At 38.0% G+C, this 17,171-nt stretch overlaps 1 protein-coding gene across 1 annotated transcript in view; it reads right to left on the reverse strand.

Annotated features, from left to right (window-relative positions):
• The window catches only part of COBLL1 (cordon-bleu WH2 repeat protein like 1), a gene marked incomplete at its 3' end in the record, with an annotated part of 84,618 nt that overhangs the window by 15,389 nt on the left and 52,058 nt on the right, over positions 1 to 17,171 (reverse strand). The window contains exons 3-9 of the mRNA XM_082001863.1: positions 14,715 to 14,916; positions 13,570 to 13,798; positions 11,832 to 11,870; positions 10,844 to 10,938; positions 10,476 to 10,715; positions 1,736 to 1,880; positions 175 to 243 (exon numbers count right to left, since the gene is read on the reverse strand). Of these exons, the coding sequence (XP_081857989.1) occupies positions 175 to 243; positions 1,736 to 1,880; positions 10,476 to 10,715; positions 10,844 to 10,938; positions 11,832 to 11,870; positions 13,570 to 13,798; positions 14,715 to 14,916 (1,019 nt within the window). The remainder of the gene's footprint in view (positions 1 to 174; positions 244 to 1,735; positions 1,881 to 10,475; positions 10,716 to 10,843; positions 10,939 to 11,831; positions 11,871 to 13,569; positions 13,799 to 14,714; positions 14,917 to 17,171) is intronic.

Below are 17,171 nucleotides of genomic sequence, written 5' to 3' on the forward strand. Positions count from 1 at the left end.
ACATTTTTATTTTAGAAAGCCATATTTGTACTTCAGAGGAAAAGCTAATTGATCTGAAGTGTTAAAAATAATTCTATACTTAGGACACATCTATAGTATAGTAATTTATTACCATTAATTATTATAGCTTGCTATGAAGTAGATTTTATCAATGTGTTTGGAAAAAGAACCAACCTGTTTCAGACTGCATTTCGGTGTTGTTTTCTTCCACTTTAGTAGGGGCTGATTCTGTTGATTCTGTTACTGCAAAAAGTCAAGAAACAAGCTTTTTAATTGCCTCTCAACTGCTGCACCAACAAAAGGTCTAGATAAAATGTTAAACTGTGATCTTACAGACTGGCAAGTTCTTCAAGAAATGCACCTTCTCTTAAGTAACCAGTGCTCATTGTCACATTTCCCAGATAATTTAGTCTCAACTCTGAGGTATTTTTGAACCAAAGAGAATTGAATTTTTTTCAAACAGAAGAATTACAAAAGAACAATATAAAACTTTCTCTAAAATTCTTCTTCTCAGTCCTGTTCCTATTAAACCTTCTCTGATCCAGAGAAGTTAATCTTTTCTCCCCACCCCAAGATGTCCATCTCATTCACAGAATCACACAATGGTAGGGGTTGGAAGGGGAAGGGATCCCTGAAGATCATGTGGTCCAACCCCCCTGCCAAGGCAGGATCACCCAGGGCAGGTTGCACAGGAACGCGTCCAGTTGGGTTTTGAAGGTGTCCACAGAAGGAGACTCCACAACCTCTCTGGGAAGCCTGTTCCAGTGCTCCATCACCCTCACAGTGAAAAAGTTTCTCCTCATGCTGAGGTGGAACTTCCTGTGCTGCAGTTTGTGCCCATTGCCCCTCATCCTACCACTGGGCACTGCTAAAAAGAGACTGGCTTCATCCTCCTGACAGCCACCCTTCAGATATTTACAGACATCTATAAGGTCCCCTCTCAGCCTTCTCTTCTCCAGACTAAACAGCCCCAGGTCTCTCAGTCTTTCCTCATATGAGAGATGTTCCAGTCCCTTAATCATCTTCGTAGCCCTCCGTTGGACTCTCTCCAGAAGTTCGCTGTCTCTCTTGAACTGGGGAGCCCAGAACTGGACACAATACTCCAGATGAGGCCTCACCAGCGCAGAGTAGAGGGGGAGGATAACCCCTCTCAACCTGCTGGCCACACTCTTCTTAATGCACCCTAGGATACCATTGGCCCTCTTGGCCACCAGGGCACATTGCTGTCCCATGAGAACTTACTGTCTACCAGGACTCCAAGGTCCTTCTCCATGGAGCTGCCTTCCAGCAGGTCAACCCCTAACCTGTACTGGTATATGGGGTTGTTCCTCCCCAGGTGCAGAACTCTATACTTGTCCTTGTTAAATTTCATGAGGTTCCCCTCCACTCAACTCTCCGGTCTGTCCAGATCATTGTTTCACCAATGATCATCAATTCATCAACTTCATCAAACACCAGATTTGTGTTTGATTAACACAAACACAATTGCTATAGTTAACCTAGCCATAATTAGTTTGGTATTTTCTTTTTTCTGATCTGTGTGCCCTAAAACCTGCCTGCTTTCTCACACTACATGAGCCAATCTCAAAGTAGTATTACTGCTCCTTACAATCTGAAGATGTTTGGCACTCATATTTTTTACTTGAAGTTCTTCTCTCATAAGGTGGTATTTCTATGTTTAGCCAAATTGCCAGACTTTCTGTTGCCTCCCAATTAAACAGCATAAAAAGATTACCAGTCTCATTACTGCTTTCACTTTGATCTTCTGGTGCTCTAGAGGGTGGTGAGGGTGCTTTGCGCTTCATCCTCCGCAGAGAAGAGTTCACAGAAGCACTGTCACTAAGCAGCAGAGAGCCTTTCCGTACTAATCCCGGAGGGGCCTACGAAGGGAGCCAGGGGAAGAAGAAGATTATTAGCAATCAAAGGAAAACAGCAAAATAGCTCTAATAATTATTCCCCAAAAGTATTTATAATATACGTTTGGGAAAAAGGAGAGTATATACCTATTACCAAATGTGTTATGTTTCTCATCTTAATTCCTCCAAGTAGTTAAAAAAAAAAAAATATATTTTCTAGAGTAATTGCATATATTCACAGAGGTACAAGATACCGCAGTTAAAAAAAAAAATAATTTGTTACATATAGTATAAAAGACAATTTAAATTCTTTTGTGCCCAAAGGCTATTCTACAAACCCCAAATATTTTGTAAAAAGTAGCTAAAAATCCCTGTGGAAAGATGCTTCAACTCCACCCCACTGCAATGACACGACACAACATTTCCTTCTCTATTCCTTCAACAGCAGTCCTAACTGGGCTGTATACATAATTACTGGGATTTTGTTTATTTGAAATACTTGAACTTTTATAGAAATTTTTTGAATGCCAGCTTTCAAAACTTATCCTGGAAAGTACAACTGTCCTATAATACTTACTGAAGTTAAATTGTAGTAAGTTGTAATAAGTTGTTCTAATACCTACGAATGTTAAAATTGTAATAATGTCCTCATTATCGTAGCAAAAAACAAAAAGCTTTCTTAATTCACAAATAATCAAAAGCATTAAAAAATGGACAAAGGCTACCTACTGAAGACTTCATAGCTTTATGATATGGTAGTCCAATTGCGTTTTACAATACATTCTGTGTCTCAAAGGGACAGTGGCTGTAAGTCTGCCTGCCACTCGCAGTTTGCCTTATGCTGAAGAAACCCTGTATTTCCACATCAATTGGAATTATAACTTTCAGGATCTCAGCAATAAAGGAGTGTATTTTGGCATTAGACATCGCTGCCTATTTCTGTAGTAATTCTGGTCCCTCTCACTTGTCTACTTGACAACATAATAAAATCCAGAAGTGACATTCATTTCTTGCTAGAAGGATCCACACAGCAACTGGATGTGGGGTGATCTTCAGAGAATTTCTCTGTGCTTCAGTTAACCAGCCCGCTTCACAAAGCGGAATACTAGGAACAGGGATGGCATAAATACACCTACAACTTGTTGTTTCACTGACAATCCTTTCAAAAACATCACCGTTGACCCCGTCAATATCCATGGAATAAGATGCTTACCATTTAGAAAGCTACCACTGAACAAACACAAATCCTACAGGAAGGGACCAAAAGCTAGAGTATTTGGTTGTACACAATCAAAACTATAAAGAAAATTACTCACAAGAGCAAGAGACAGGCACAAGATGTCTGTGAAGCAGTGTTTGGCAGCTCGTGTTAGATCTCAATAGAAAACCAGAACGAACTAACCGGGATGATGAAAACCATCCTCTGAGATACCCTGGGCATACTCAGTCGTCTTTTTGTCCCACCTTGATGTGTCAGGTAGGTACTTCACTGCGCTGTAAGGGGCAACACTGTCCAAAACATTCACACAATTCCTCTACCAATCACTTTAATTCCAAAACAAGCATCTTAAACCTCTTACAGCAAAGTGGGACTCAGGGTTTTAAGAAGAAAAAACAAAGCACGAAGTGAAATGTTCTTTTAAGAACAGCAGAGGATATGGACATAGCACGCCACTCCTAATTAAAAAGACTTGCACGCTTGAATAGTTTTTAAACAAGTCAGTTTCTAGATTAAAATGACACACAGCAAAAATCACTTTATACTGTTATAGTTTCTTACTCACAGTTCACAAATAGTTCTACAAAAAAAAAAAAGAATTAATGGTATTCAGCTTATGCAGGAGGGGATGTCAAATATAATATTATTTCCCCAAATGAGGCTTTTTTAAAATTGTTAAATCATTTTCCTCCTTGCTGTTGGGCACTTCTATTTTTCTCCTCTTTGGTAGCTGCTCTCTCTCCAGGCTGTGGCCCCCCCGTTCTGCACAAAGACGCTGTTTCTCTGTTCAAAGGTCTGCACCCTCATCTGCTTCGCACAGGCTCCCTCAGCTGACTTGGCTGGCACAGAGTTCTGCGCACACTTGCTCAGCTAAACAGATGTCAGCAGCGTTCCCTCCTGCACAGAAAGAGTATGTGTGTAGGGGGAAAATAATGTTCTCAGCATAAAAGCACAAATGCTACTAGAAGATTTTTATAAGCCTTTCTACTGCCCTTTGCATCCAAAGAAACAAACGTTTGCAAAGAGAGATTTCAAGAAAGTACTAAATGTTCCAGTTAAGGTTCAAGTGTTGAACAGATTTTCTCAGGAATTATTCAGCATATGAATATTAAGAGCTTTCAAATCCTAACAAAGGCTGTAATGTGAAAATAGTACTTTAAACAGATGGAAAAAAAAATGTTATTAAGACGTATCTGACAAAGTTTTGGAATATACATTGGGTCTTCATGTGTCATACCAACTGCCAGTGATAACCAGTGCTTTATCAGTTACACTTAAATTAAAAATCATGTTAGAATCACTAAAGTAATTAACCATGCTTGTGCAGAAACGTGAACTCTGTCATAACTTCCGCAATGTATGCACTTTTAACACTGCACACCCTCTTCATCTCGGAACAAGCAAGGGGGGATCTGAAGCTTTTTAGCCTCAAATGCCTACAGACAAATTTGGCACCAAATCCCAGACCACCCCAAGCACACACTTGTAGAGGCCAGTGCTTCCCTAGTTCCAGCCTCTGTAAACAGTGGCAGACGTGCTGCCTGGCCCTTCTTATCATTTCAAAAAGCCAAGGAAAGGTAATTAAGCCACAGTAATTTTGCAGATGGAATGGAAAGAAAAAAAAAAGTACCAAGGAAAGAATGTAGAGGTAGTGGAGCATTTCTGTGTGCTGGGAAGCGTACCCCCCACCAAGGGTCACTATATACACATTTCCATACCTACCTCTTTTGCCCCATAGATAACTAGGTTTAACAGAAGAAGTACAGGCGACTGGAATATCAAAGCACATTGCTAACCATATTGCTAGTATTTCTTTCTTCCCTTTGTACAAGTATACAGGCAAACATATACCCAAGGAGTAACAGGAAAAAAGATTGTGTTTGTTCTTACAGTGATTAATGCACTCAATTTCTATTACAAGACTTAAGCATCCAAAAATACTTAAACTTAGCCAAAGTACTACAGAGGAAGTAGTATACCTCTGACCTATTGGAAAGAAAGGACATACAGAACATATTTGGAGAAACTGAGCTGGTGTCATTCTGTCCAAACTCCCAATATTGCTATATTCTCCTATGATTTATCTACATACTTGCTGGTACAGAAGTAAATACAGTAAGAGGACATGGTTATGCATTTGGTATACGGAAAATGGATGCATGCAATGTTCACCACCAATTCTGAATCATACCAGAATCAGATCAAATGATCTTCATGCAAACTTCAGCAAGAGCAGAAAGGTAGTCCTGAGCCTTGTCTTCTCCCAGGGTCTATTCAAGACCCCCCCTCATGTTCATAGCGGTCTCTGTGTCATTGCCCAGCTCCTTTAAAGGGCTGACCATCAAGTTTCAGGCAACTGAGCCTCTGGTGTAACTTCTTAAGCAGGGAACTCATCCCTCACAGAAATCTTAACTAAGCTGTTCTGCAACACTGGCTAATAAGTCTTTTCAGAAATATGTCATGGTTTAGTTGCTTCCCACCTTCCTCCCATTCACCCATCTTCTCCTCTTCTTTCTTTTCTAAGGAGTAGACTGGAGATTTATATTTCTTTAGGAGTTAGGGTTGTGCAAATAAAAGCAAACTATATTTCTACAACTGAAAAGTTCTATCCATTATTTTAAACTGTAAATATTTTGACTAAAAATATCCACTTAATTGTTCCTGTCTAAGCATAGTTTACATATGCTCCTTTACAAAAACTGTAAACAGTGTAAGGAGACATTCATGGCATAAAACGAAGATATCACAGTCTAGTTTTTTTATAAGTAAAGCATTAGGAATAAAATCAGTAATAGCATTTTGGACATAACCAAATGCTTTCCTTTTAAAATAAATTTGCTTTGAAAGAAGTGTTATTACTAGAAAATTGCATCCGCTTTTATGAAAACTGTGAAGATACACATACTGCATTATACAACAGCACTTTGCAAAAACTCTCAAGAGTCCTCTCTACTTGCAAGTGTATTTAAACATGCTAGTTCTAAACATATTTCTGGCAAGAGCCATCTTGCCCAAAATTGGAACTGACAAATAAGTGAGAGATTTCAATATTAGAGACTAACATGCTCATTTCCAATCTGATTTAACATAGAAATTTGCTGGACAAATATTAACGATTTAAGCCATCTTCTGAGTCTCATAAAGAATGACCAAATCGCGCTTCGTAATAACTTGTAAAAGCTACCCTTGCATCCATTGTACTCATTTCTTGCCTAAAAATATGAACATATCTCAAAAAACTAATTCTATAAACTCTGAAATTGAGGCAGAAAAAATTCCAACCCTCATACCAGAATGTAACTGCTCATATAAAGAAAAAGCAGTTTCTTTCTTAAGGGAAAAGAAGTGAAGAAGCTGTAGGAGGTACACATTAAAACCCTTTTTCATACTGTGAGAATTTGGACTACAATACACTGTGAATTTGAAGAAAGAAAACAGTGAGAACACTGTTCCCTTAAAGTTGGCTCCGTTCACTGTTGTCTGATGTTACAACTTTGGCATGTTTCTGTCAAAACCAGGAAAACAGTTTACCCAGGCAAAACTGACATTTCACTTCGTCTTCCTTGTGGATGTTACAAAAGAGATTTGTCCATAAGGCGGCACATGCAGAAGGTCATCCTGGTCCATAGAAGAAATAAAGTATGTATCAAGTCTGCCAAATAAACTGAAGGGCAAGCTTCAGAACTTAAGCATTCTTAAAAGCAATATGATTTGCAAGGAAACCCTTCTTGTAAGGCAAAAGCAGATAAAAAAGTAACCCTTAAGAAAAAAAAAAAAAAAGCATATCCTAAGGTTTGGAAATTAACTTAATGGGACAGTGCAATAACAGAGAAACTCCCAGACGTACTAAATAGCCGAGCAAACACACCAATCAACCTGGTGAGCAAACTGAACCAGATTTTAAATCCTATCAGCAGGATGCTCATTTTGCAACAGTGGGGCATATCAGAGGCCAAATTCTTATATTGTTTATAATGAAGTAATTGTGGTCTAGTGTGACGACTGTACTTGCCATACTACTGAGAACTAACCCGGATTAAACAAGTATAAATCGGTTGCTTTGGGTTGAGAAAACTTTCATGCACATGATACAGATGAAGAAATGCTGTGCAACCGTGAAAACTTACTTTATTCTACAATGCTCATATGTTTCATTTCAAATTCCGTATTTAGGATGTCAATTCTTTGAACAAAGACTGATTCTTACTATGTATTTAAATAGTGCCCAATTTAATTTATAAAGTTACAAATCCTGTAAGTGACATTTTTATTTAAATACAAGTATTTTACATTGTCCCTCACCTAACACATTATGTTTTTAAGGGAACCGACCTTTATTTTACAGTTAAGTGAAACCAGAAGTCTCAATAGCTGGAGAAACCTTTTTGTTTATTTGAGAGACTTCAGTGGAAGTTCTAACAAACAAGCTTCCAAATCTTCCCCTTGCCAGCATTACTCAAGCAGTGCTTGATCTCACAGCAAAAACAAGTATTTGTTGGTTTCTTTTAGCAATGAAGCCCTATTGTATTTTTTCTGTTCTCTTAATTACGTGCATAAAGTTTTGAAAATAAAGAGGTAAACAAAACAGTCTAAGTTGGAAGGGACCTTTGGAGATCATTTGGTCCAACCTTCTGTTGAACACAAGGTCTTCGATTAGGTTATTGGAAGAGCCTGTCAAGACACAGCTTGAGTATTTCTGGTGAGGGAGCTTCTACCACTTCTCTTGAGACCTATTCCAGTGTTCAGTTTTCTCATAGTGATTAGTTTTCTTCTTGTATCTGAACGGAATTTCCTCTGAAGCAACTAGAGCCCATTGGTCCTCATCCCGTCACAATGCATCCTTATGAAGCATATACCTCTACTTTCCCTGTAACACTTTCTAGGTATCAGAAGAATGTGATTAGATCCCATCTGAGCCTTCTTTTTGCTATAATGTTTATGTTCTCCAACCTTTAAATCATGGTGGCCCTCCACTGGACTCTTGCCTGTTTTTAATCTCTATCTTGAACTGCAGGAACCAAATCTGCACTTAGTAGTACAGGTGTGGCCTAAAAAGTGTTGAGTACGCTGGATTCAATGTGGATCACACAGCCAGACCCCAGCCTGTACTGGTGCTTGGGATTACTCTATTCTAGATACAGAATTTCTCATGCATCTTTTTTTAAATCTCATGCAGTTCTAGCCTGTCAGTATCTCCCTGAATGGCAGCTCTTCTGGCGTACCTACCTCTCCACCCAGTTTGGTGTCAACTTCAAGTTTGTTGAGGGTGCATTAAATATAAACAACCTAGATGATTGAAAAGATATTTAACAGTATTGGCCATACTACCAACTCCTTAGGAACTCCACCTGACAACCAGTCTGACTGAGCCATTAACCACCACCATTTGAGCTGTTTAGCCAGTTTTTGTCCTATCTTGTGTTTCATCTGGCAGGTCCATACACCGCTTTTTCAGCAAAAAACATTGTAGTTGGACTGTGATGAACATCTTGCTAAAATAAAGCTAGATGACCTCATCCTTCATCCTTGGACTTCTGCTTGCCACTAACTTACAACAGTCTGTGTTGTTATTCTTGACATGTCCTGCTGCTTTGAGGTCCAGGATTGCCTTTGCATTCCTAACTGCATCTCTGCATGTCCATGAAGCATCTCTGTATTTCTTTTTTTTGAATTGCTCTGCCCCCTTCCCATCCTCACATGCTTATTTTTGCACTTGAGCACTCTCAGTAGCATGTTTAAATGAGACCGGTTATTTTTATGCCTACTCCTTTTCCCACTTAGGGGAATGGACTATTCTTGTGCTGCAGGAAGGCTGTCTGAAAATATCTCAGCATTCTTCCAAGGAGCAGCTTTATCCTCCAAGGAAGTCTCTCACAGGATCACTCCTAAGAGTTCCCTGATCAAGTTGAGCAATATGTACTATGAAGTCCAAATTAAATCATTAGATGATACTTACTGGAAAACAGATACTAAAAAGAGAAAATATTTTACATTCATTAATAAAATTCAGAGCACAGAGAAAAATATTTGCCCACATTTAAGTCCCAAGCTCTGTATTATCTGATAAATCACTGTGCAATCAAATCAGAATGAAACAGAAGTAATCTTAAAAATCACATGCAAAAGGCTTCTAAGCTCTAAGGGAGCTGCACAAAGAAATACAAAATAGAAAATACACACAAAAACATAACTTAGTCCAGACTTCTCTCCTCTCTTTGTGAGCTGTTCAACTTCAGTCAAATCACTTCAGATGAATAAGAAATGTCAGTGCAAAATAATAAATCTAAGCAATTTTGTTGAGTGACAGATCCTAGCCCAGCAGTCATACATTATGGTTAGACATAATAGGATATTAATCATTTAAAGCATGTTGACATTAATAAATAATTTTTTAAAAAATTTAATTCAATTAAAAGACAAACATGATGAGGTAAAAAAAAGATGATTTTCCCCGGCCACAAAGTTCCTTTTAACAAAATACAGGAAGAATTTGTCTTCTTCAAATGATAAAGCTTTTCAGCAGGACACAATACACAAATTCAGAACTTCTGTTAAACAGTGCTCTCTTGTGGTTCTGTGCATTAATGAAAGAGTAAATCATTTTATAGAGGAAGTCACAGTTTGAAATTTCTTGTCTCCGCGTCTAACAAAATTAGTCCCTCAGACTTGTATTTCATTTAGTTCTGTGTTTTATTTTTATAGCATGCCAACAACCTCATTTATTAAAGACGACCTTTGGATACTGCATTCAAAGTAAAGCATGAAATTAAAAAAAAATAATTATGACAACTTTAGCCTTGATCTTCAATTGGAATTCACAATTGACAATATGTGCAATACCGGGATAATACATAGTAGAATGGTAGAATTTCTGCATTGCATGGGGTATGGGTTACTTAAATATGTAGCCCACATCTCATAGTTTCGATTAAATACATCCCTATCTGATTAAAATAAAAACCTTACTTTAACTTTCTGGGAGCACAAGAATGCTGAGACAACTCCCCAAGATTTCCACCTTTTTCTAGTTATGTAAAGATATCACATGTAACTAAAACATTAAAAATGACTGGAAATATCAAAACGTCAATTACTAGATGAAGTGAGACACTGTCCTCACATTTAAATGTATGAAATATTCATGCAAACGAACAAAAAGGTGCTTACAATACCAACTTATGTAAGAAGTTGGTTTTACCTTTCCAAAATTCAGCAGCTACTTTGCATACAGGATATAAAGTCTAAAAGGAACGCATCTTTTAATTTCTGTAGTTATTTTCAAACTAAACTTTTTAAAAGCAAGTACTACACTTCTATTTCAAGCCTCAGCAGATATTAACAGGGTTATAAGGAATATTATTTCTAAACTTCTTAAGAGAAGTGCAAGAAATGTAACTAACCTGTTCATTCCTATCAAGGCTGTTAGATTTCACAATATCGGATGCCGGTCTGACTTGAGCTTGTGCAAGTTCCTGGGGAGCACTCTGAGAATTTGGCATAGGCGGTAAAGGAGCTCTCCGTTTCTTTGGCATTTCAGATGGCAGAGTGTTTGAATCATACTGCTTGCTAACAGTGTTAGATCTCGTGACAAATGTTGGCCGTGGCTTGCTCATCAATGGAGTTGCTGGGGCACTGGCAGCCTTGGGAGCAGGGAGGAGAAGAAGAAAAAAAAAATCCAAGTTACTTATACCTTCTGGAAAACAAACAGCGTTGATCGCTCCATATGGATATGTTCCTAAAGTTTTGCTTATACGAAGTTACATCTTACTTGTTCTCTTTTCTTCTTGCTTCGTTGAAAAAAGCTGAAAAATCCTTTGTTTTCTTTCTCCTTCAGAACATCTAAGTTTTCAGATTGGTAGGAGTCTAAAATAGAAAACATTTGTTCCAGATGTTATTTATTGCACAGATTATTTCTCCTGCATTCTTACTATTTCACTGTCTGTCATAAGCCTCCTGGAAGGATATATAAAACACAACGTAAGTCACCTGTATTAATAGTTTTTCTAAACACTGCAGTATGAACAGGTTTCCTACCATCCATGTTCTTTGTGCCTTTCTCAGACCTCTGAACAGATGAGTTTCAGAAGCTACTAATAACCCCAGCACTCAGTCCAGCCCACTGCACTTGTCCTGTGTTATGGGGTTCATACCACAAAGGCTGTAAAAGGGAAAAAGAGCATCAGCCTCTCCAGCTCTCAATTCCTAACAGTTTAAGTTCACGGTGAAGTGTGAAGTAGGACAAGTCAGGCACAAGCCTGTACATAGTACGACTATGGAGAAAGGTCGCCAAAACACTCGATAGGTGCTGCAAACATAACTGCATGACAGTCACAGTAAAGATAGTCGAATTCATTCTGGTACCTTACAGAATTTATCTTCCTTACATCGTCTTATTCATGCAGACAATTTGTAAACCTAAAGTTGTCACTAATTTTTACTGCATTTAACTTCCTTAAAGAAATACCATTGAATGCAAATGCAATAAGCAATAGAAATCAGCAAGGCTACTATGGGCTCTTGGTACAAGAATCAATATAAACGTAACTGTAAATTTAATCAATACATCTAGGGTAAAACCATACAAAAATACTTATATATAGCTGGGTATATCCACTTCTGTCTTATCTTTTTAAATGTGTATTTATGATAGGACAGAGATAATTATTCATGTCACACTTAAGCAGATGTTACTGTAGGAGCGGATGGTAATGTCACTTGAGTGCTACAATTTCACCGCCTATTTCAGTAAATCATACCTTGCAAAGATGGTAAATTTAAATCAACTGGTGATGTGGCTACAGAAAGACAAAAAGAAAGACAGAAAATGTGAATCTGAATCAAGGATGCAGTTATAAGTTACAAACACAGAAAGCCAAGCTGAATCTTCAACATTAGGGAAAAGCAACTGGGTACCTTCCTGAAGAAAAAGGATATGTACCTTTATACCTAATGCTATATGCTATTTAAGAACTTGAGCGTAAAGACATGCAACAGACTGGAACCTTGTAAATAAGGAGAGAGGGTCCACTTGTATTTCTGAAGGAGAGAGGAAAACTAGTATATAGAATAGTTTGCTCTGTAAGTTATGGATTGTCAGGCAGTCCGTACTTGGATAAGAAAGAGAAATGTACAATTAAAATACAAACTGAATTAAATAAGATTTGAATTTAAAATCTATTAAGCAAACGTACACCTCACCATTTACTTTCATAAAGAAAGCTGAAAATTCAGAGCTTTCAAGTTGTCTGCAAAATTGAAATGCTGAACTACTTTGTGTCAAGAAAATTGAAGTATACCTAAATTTCCTGGCAGGGCACTGTCTTGTAGAAAGTGTATATGCCCTTGTATTCTCTCCTAAGGTTTTTGGCTGTTGATTCAAATGAAGCACAGGTCGTACTATGCAAAAGGCAGCTCTGCCAGTCTGTAGATGAAAGCAGTAGCCAGACAACAAACAAGACAATGCACTATGGGCACATGTAGTCCCAGAAACACGTTTAGGCAGTAAAAATAGGTTGTTTTCCAGTGAAGAAATTTTTGTTTTCTCCAAGGGAAAAGGACATATTTTCCAAATGTATCATTCTCCTGTTGTTCAAGATAACTGGCCTTTGGGAAGTAATTGAGTTAACTCTTCGAACTGTAACCATAAAACGATAAGGTTACTGTATTTAGGTAGAAGAGAGTAAGATAAACAAAAAACCCAACAAAGACCCCAAAGTTTTAGAGCAGAAAGAAAAACAAGCAAATAGAACAGTGGTCAAGAACAGGAGTGAGCCAATATTGCTGCATTCTATATTGAGGTAAAGTTTCCTGTGAGAAATGTCTGAAACAGAACAAACCACACTGTACAGAATTTTTAATCACAGTACAATAAACCCTTCATGAAAAAAAAAAAAAAAAATCAGGCTTACAGCTAAAGTTAAAACCAGGCACAAGAATGTCTGTACAAATATAAGGAAGTTAGTTCATAGTGCCCCTGTTGGACCACAATTAGAGAGAGAACTATTATTCCTTCACAATCTATAAAATTGGCAAACAGCACTAAGAAATATACAGAAACACCATCAGAATATTCTAACACTTTTAAAGTTTTAAATAATTTAGAAACAAAACTAAATTTCTGTAATGTTTTTGTTCTTTTTAGTGCATTCATGATTCTATGTTTTTTCTATGAGCTAAAGGTGTTGGTCTTTTTGGGGAAGGGGTGGGAAAGGAAAGGGGTTGTCTTAAGTCATGATTTGTCCCTAGACACCTTTGCTGGTTTCTAACACTTTGTTACAAAAAAAAAAAACCCCTTTATATAGTACTTCTCAAACATAAGTACAGGTAAACTTGTCCCAGTTTCAATTTTGTGGAAAACTAATGAAATTAATTTCTAGCTATTTAGTGTATGTTTCTTCATAAGTAAAAAAAAAATTTAAAAAAAAATCAACAAAGCATATACGTTATTGAAATACGAAGTAATTATCTTTTCTATAACTGCAAAAGTTATCTTACCTCGACTGATATCCATGGCATATAATTCTCTTAGTCCAAGGTCATTAAGAGATTTTGTCACATCAAGGGGTTCTTGAGACTGGAAATTCTTCAACAGCAGAGTGTGTGAAGGATCAAACTCACATTTACTACAGATAATTGGTATGAGTTCTTGAAGGGGTGAATGTGGACTAACTCTTACTACCGTCTTCTGCGTCTTCCTGTAGTTTATCACTACCCTTACTGTTTGCTAAAGAGAAGAAAATTCCAATGAATACCAGCACAATTATAAAACAACTAGCATTTTTATAACAGCCTTATAGTAATCACAGGAATGCCCCTTAGGGCAAACTTAACCAATGTTATAGATTCAGAAACGTTACAAGAGAAGCCAAGAACTATTTTGTGATTCCCTTCTACTCAAGGAAAGGCCACATGAAACAGTCTGCTCTTCCTTTAGCAGCCATCACTTGCCTGTCCAGCAGGGTACTTGCCTGGAGCAAGATGCCCTACTAGGTTACATTAGGTAGCTGTAGAAGTCAGCCAACGAGCCATGAGTGCATGTGTGTGCACACGCGTAGGACGAAGGTAGAAGGGCAGCAGAAGAGCTCCCCTGGCCCTGTGGAAGTGCTTTAGGTAAATTTAAAAACAGTATTCTTCTATCTAGCAGAAGGACAAAGGCGGAAGGACAGATTTAGGCAACACCCAGAAGTTGCTTTATAACTTCTAAAAGCTCCTGCCTTCTTAAGCGTATATTAGAAAAAAAACAAGTAACAACAAAAAAGTACAGTATGTATTAAAGGAAAATGAACATACAAACAGAAGGGCATATATATCAGAGCATGACAGACGGTACAGGTTGTTGATTTTCAGTTTGTGGAAGGCTGCATTCGGCCACACTTCATCTGCAGAATTTGTCAAAAGGACAGTAAGGCATGGGATTTCAAATAATATTGTAATGTTTCCTTCTTTTGGCAGCAACAAATTGAGATCTATTTTACCTAAGAGGAGGTTATCAAGAACACGGAGCCAAGCATTTCACAGGGGCGCATGGTGAGAGGATGACAGACAACAGGAAAAGCTGAAACAGGCTGAGCTACCAGCTTGACTTGTTGAATACAATATTAATTCTAATTTTCTCAGTACACTTCAATTTTAGTTCTCACCTCTGGTATAACCGGAGCAGGTTTCTTCTTATCTATTTGTTTTGGCTTTAGAATCACCTTTTCCACTTCAAGCATTCCTAGTGGTGTGTTTGGTTTGAATTTAATCTGGCTGTTTTCTGCTGATACCAACTCTATAGTATAACTTGATGGATTTAAATGATACTGTGCACAGAGAAAGATCAGCAAGTCCATCATGGGCTTCCTGTAAAAGACAAATGGAACTGTCACAACAGATGACAGTTAAGCAGGCTATAATAAAACATGCTGCTAAACATTTAACCCAAGTCATCCTTTCCCTTGTATGACTAAATAATTACTGCCAAGCATCAACTTTAAACATCCTCAACATCCAAACCACACCCCCCCCCCAAAAAAAAAACCCAAAGCAAAGCCCCAAAAAACACCACTAAAAAGAAAATGAAACCAACTTGCATAAAGTATGCCAAGTGCTTCAGCAAAGGGGGAAATTTTTGCTTGTGTGAAGTGATGCTTTTCCTGAGGTCAGCAGGGAGATGTGGATTAGCTACCTCATTTGACATTTAATGCAAATTGTAGCAGTAGCGATAAATGCCCTGCTATTCATTAATAATATTTTCCTTCCAAAGCTTGAAATTTTTATATCCATTCTGAGGTTACAAGGGACTTCATTTTCAGAACTTCTGAGCATGAGCCATTTGGAGGAAGCAGGAGAAATGAAGTTGGAGGAAGTCACCTTTTAAGCAGGTCTTGCATTAGGGATCCCAAAATGCGAGTCAGGTGTTTAATACAGACAGATGGAAAGAAGTTAAATGACGATACAGCAGTTGAATGCCATTTCTTGAGAAGCTCTGTATGATGCAACAGATGTCCTTTTCACTATGAAGTATGGCAAACTGAATTTTTTATATGTAGTCACTAACTGTATGTCCCTGTTCTCTCAGTGCAGAACGTGCAGAACAGTGCATTAAGACAGGCTGAACATTCCCAGTTGCTAGTGGAATAAATTTATTAAAGCTGTACTTTAAACAGAAGTGTCACAGAAGTTTCAATAGACCAAAGGTAAGGAGAGTATCCTAACTTTGCGTATTACAGCAACTGCTAAGGTTATCGTACTATTGGGTCACTGGAACGGGTCACTCCCTAAGAGTTGAGTAATGATCTGTAGAGGAGCATTTCATTTTGACACCCTCTACAGCTCTTAGTTACAGCTACAAACAGGGAAATCTATCACCTGCTCTGTCTCACAAGGATATCATGAAAATAATTTAAAAGTCTGTGAAGCAATCAAATGCTATGTTCAAAATAACACTGAAGTGTCTAAGAGAAAATTAATATAGGGTTTGGCTGGTATGGCTTTATCTCATAATAAATACAAGTATCTGGTAGCATAGCCACATGTGAAAAGAGATAGCTTCTACAAAGAGCCATCAAACTAAGCAGCATTCTAGATAATATAAAGATGGTGAATACATTTATAAGTAGGAAGTTAAAACAGAGTTTTCACATGATGCAGTTCTGTAAGAAGAATGTCTCAGTGTTAGAAATTACTCTGAACACTGGGGTTTTTTTTCCTCCCTTTAATTAACCCTAGAGTATCATTCCTGTTTTCACTTGGTCTTAATGAACAAGTGTTCCTTAAACTGTCTTCTGATTTCTAGAAGCAGGGCTGGACTCTTTGGTGCACAGGCTGCACTTCCAGAAGATGGAAACAGTTTGAAAGCTCATAGATACAGTTACTGATGACCTGTTTGTTATTTTTTGCCCCAGGGGAAAGTTTCTGCCTGCTGAAGTGGCTGGAGAATATTTGCATCAGGTGACAAGGGCAGGAGGAACAATAAAACCAAAAACCATACAGAAATGATGCTCCAAGGTGTCAAAAAGCAGCTATCAAATGGTCTGAGGAGGTATAGAAGAATGTAATATACGTCCATGCCTTCACCTAGATGATACATATCAGCCTGAGGAATACCATGAGAAATGCACTGAGCACTGCAGAAAAATAACTATTCCTCCCTTTTCACATAGCTAAACCAGAAAGTTTATTTCAAATCTTCTCTCACATACACCACAGCCTGCTCTGATTAGAAGAAACTACTCTATTTATTGTACTTCTAACCCACAGCAGAACAAGTACATCCATCTCACCCTAATAAGAAAATAGCTGCAAATGCAGATCATGTCATTTCCCCGTTTCACCGGGGGAGGGCAGGGGACGAGGGTGCCAGAGCAGGCAGCAGACACTACTTCTGTAGTGACCTTTTTAGTTATCAGCTGATCCAGTAAATTACCCATTACTTTTTTTCTGATGCATTTTTATACACTGACTGGCTTTAGAAGCTGCCCTTCCTCTGGCCTTCAGTTATTGGAGAAGGCTAAGAACACCAAAGATGACCAAGACGAGAATTCACAAGCAAAGATTGCAGAAAGCCGTCCTGTGGAAATGCACCACGGTGACAGGAGCAAGCCCTCACATTAACC

Source organism: Phaethon aethereus (assembly GCF_964289735.1).
Source record: "Phaethon aethereus genome assembly, chromosome: 6".
NCBI lineage: Eukaryota > Metazoa > Chordata > Aves > Phaethontiformes > Phaethontidae > Phaethon > Phaethon aethereus.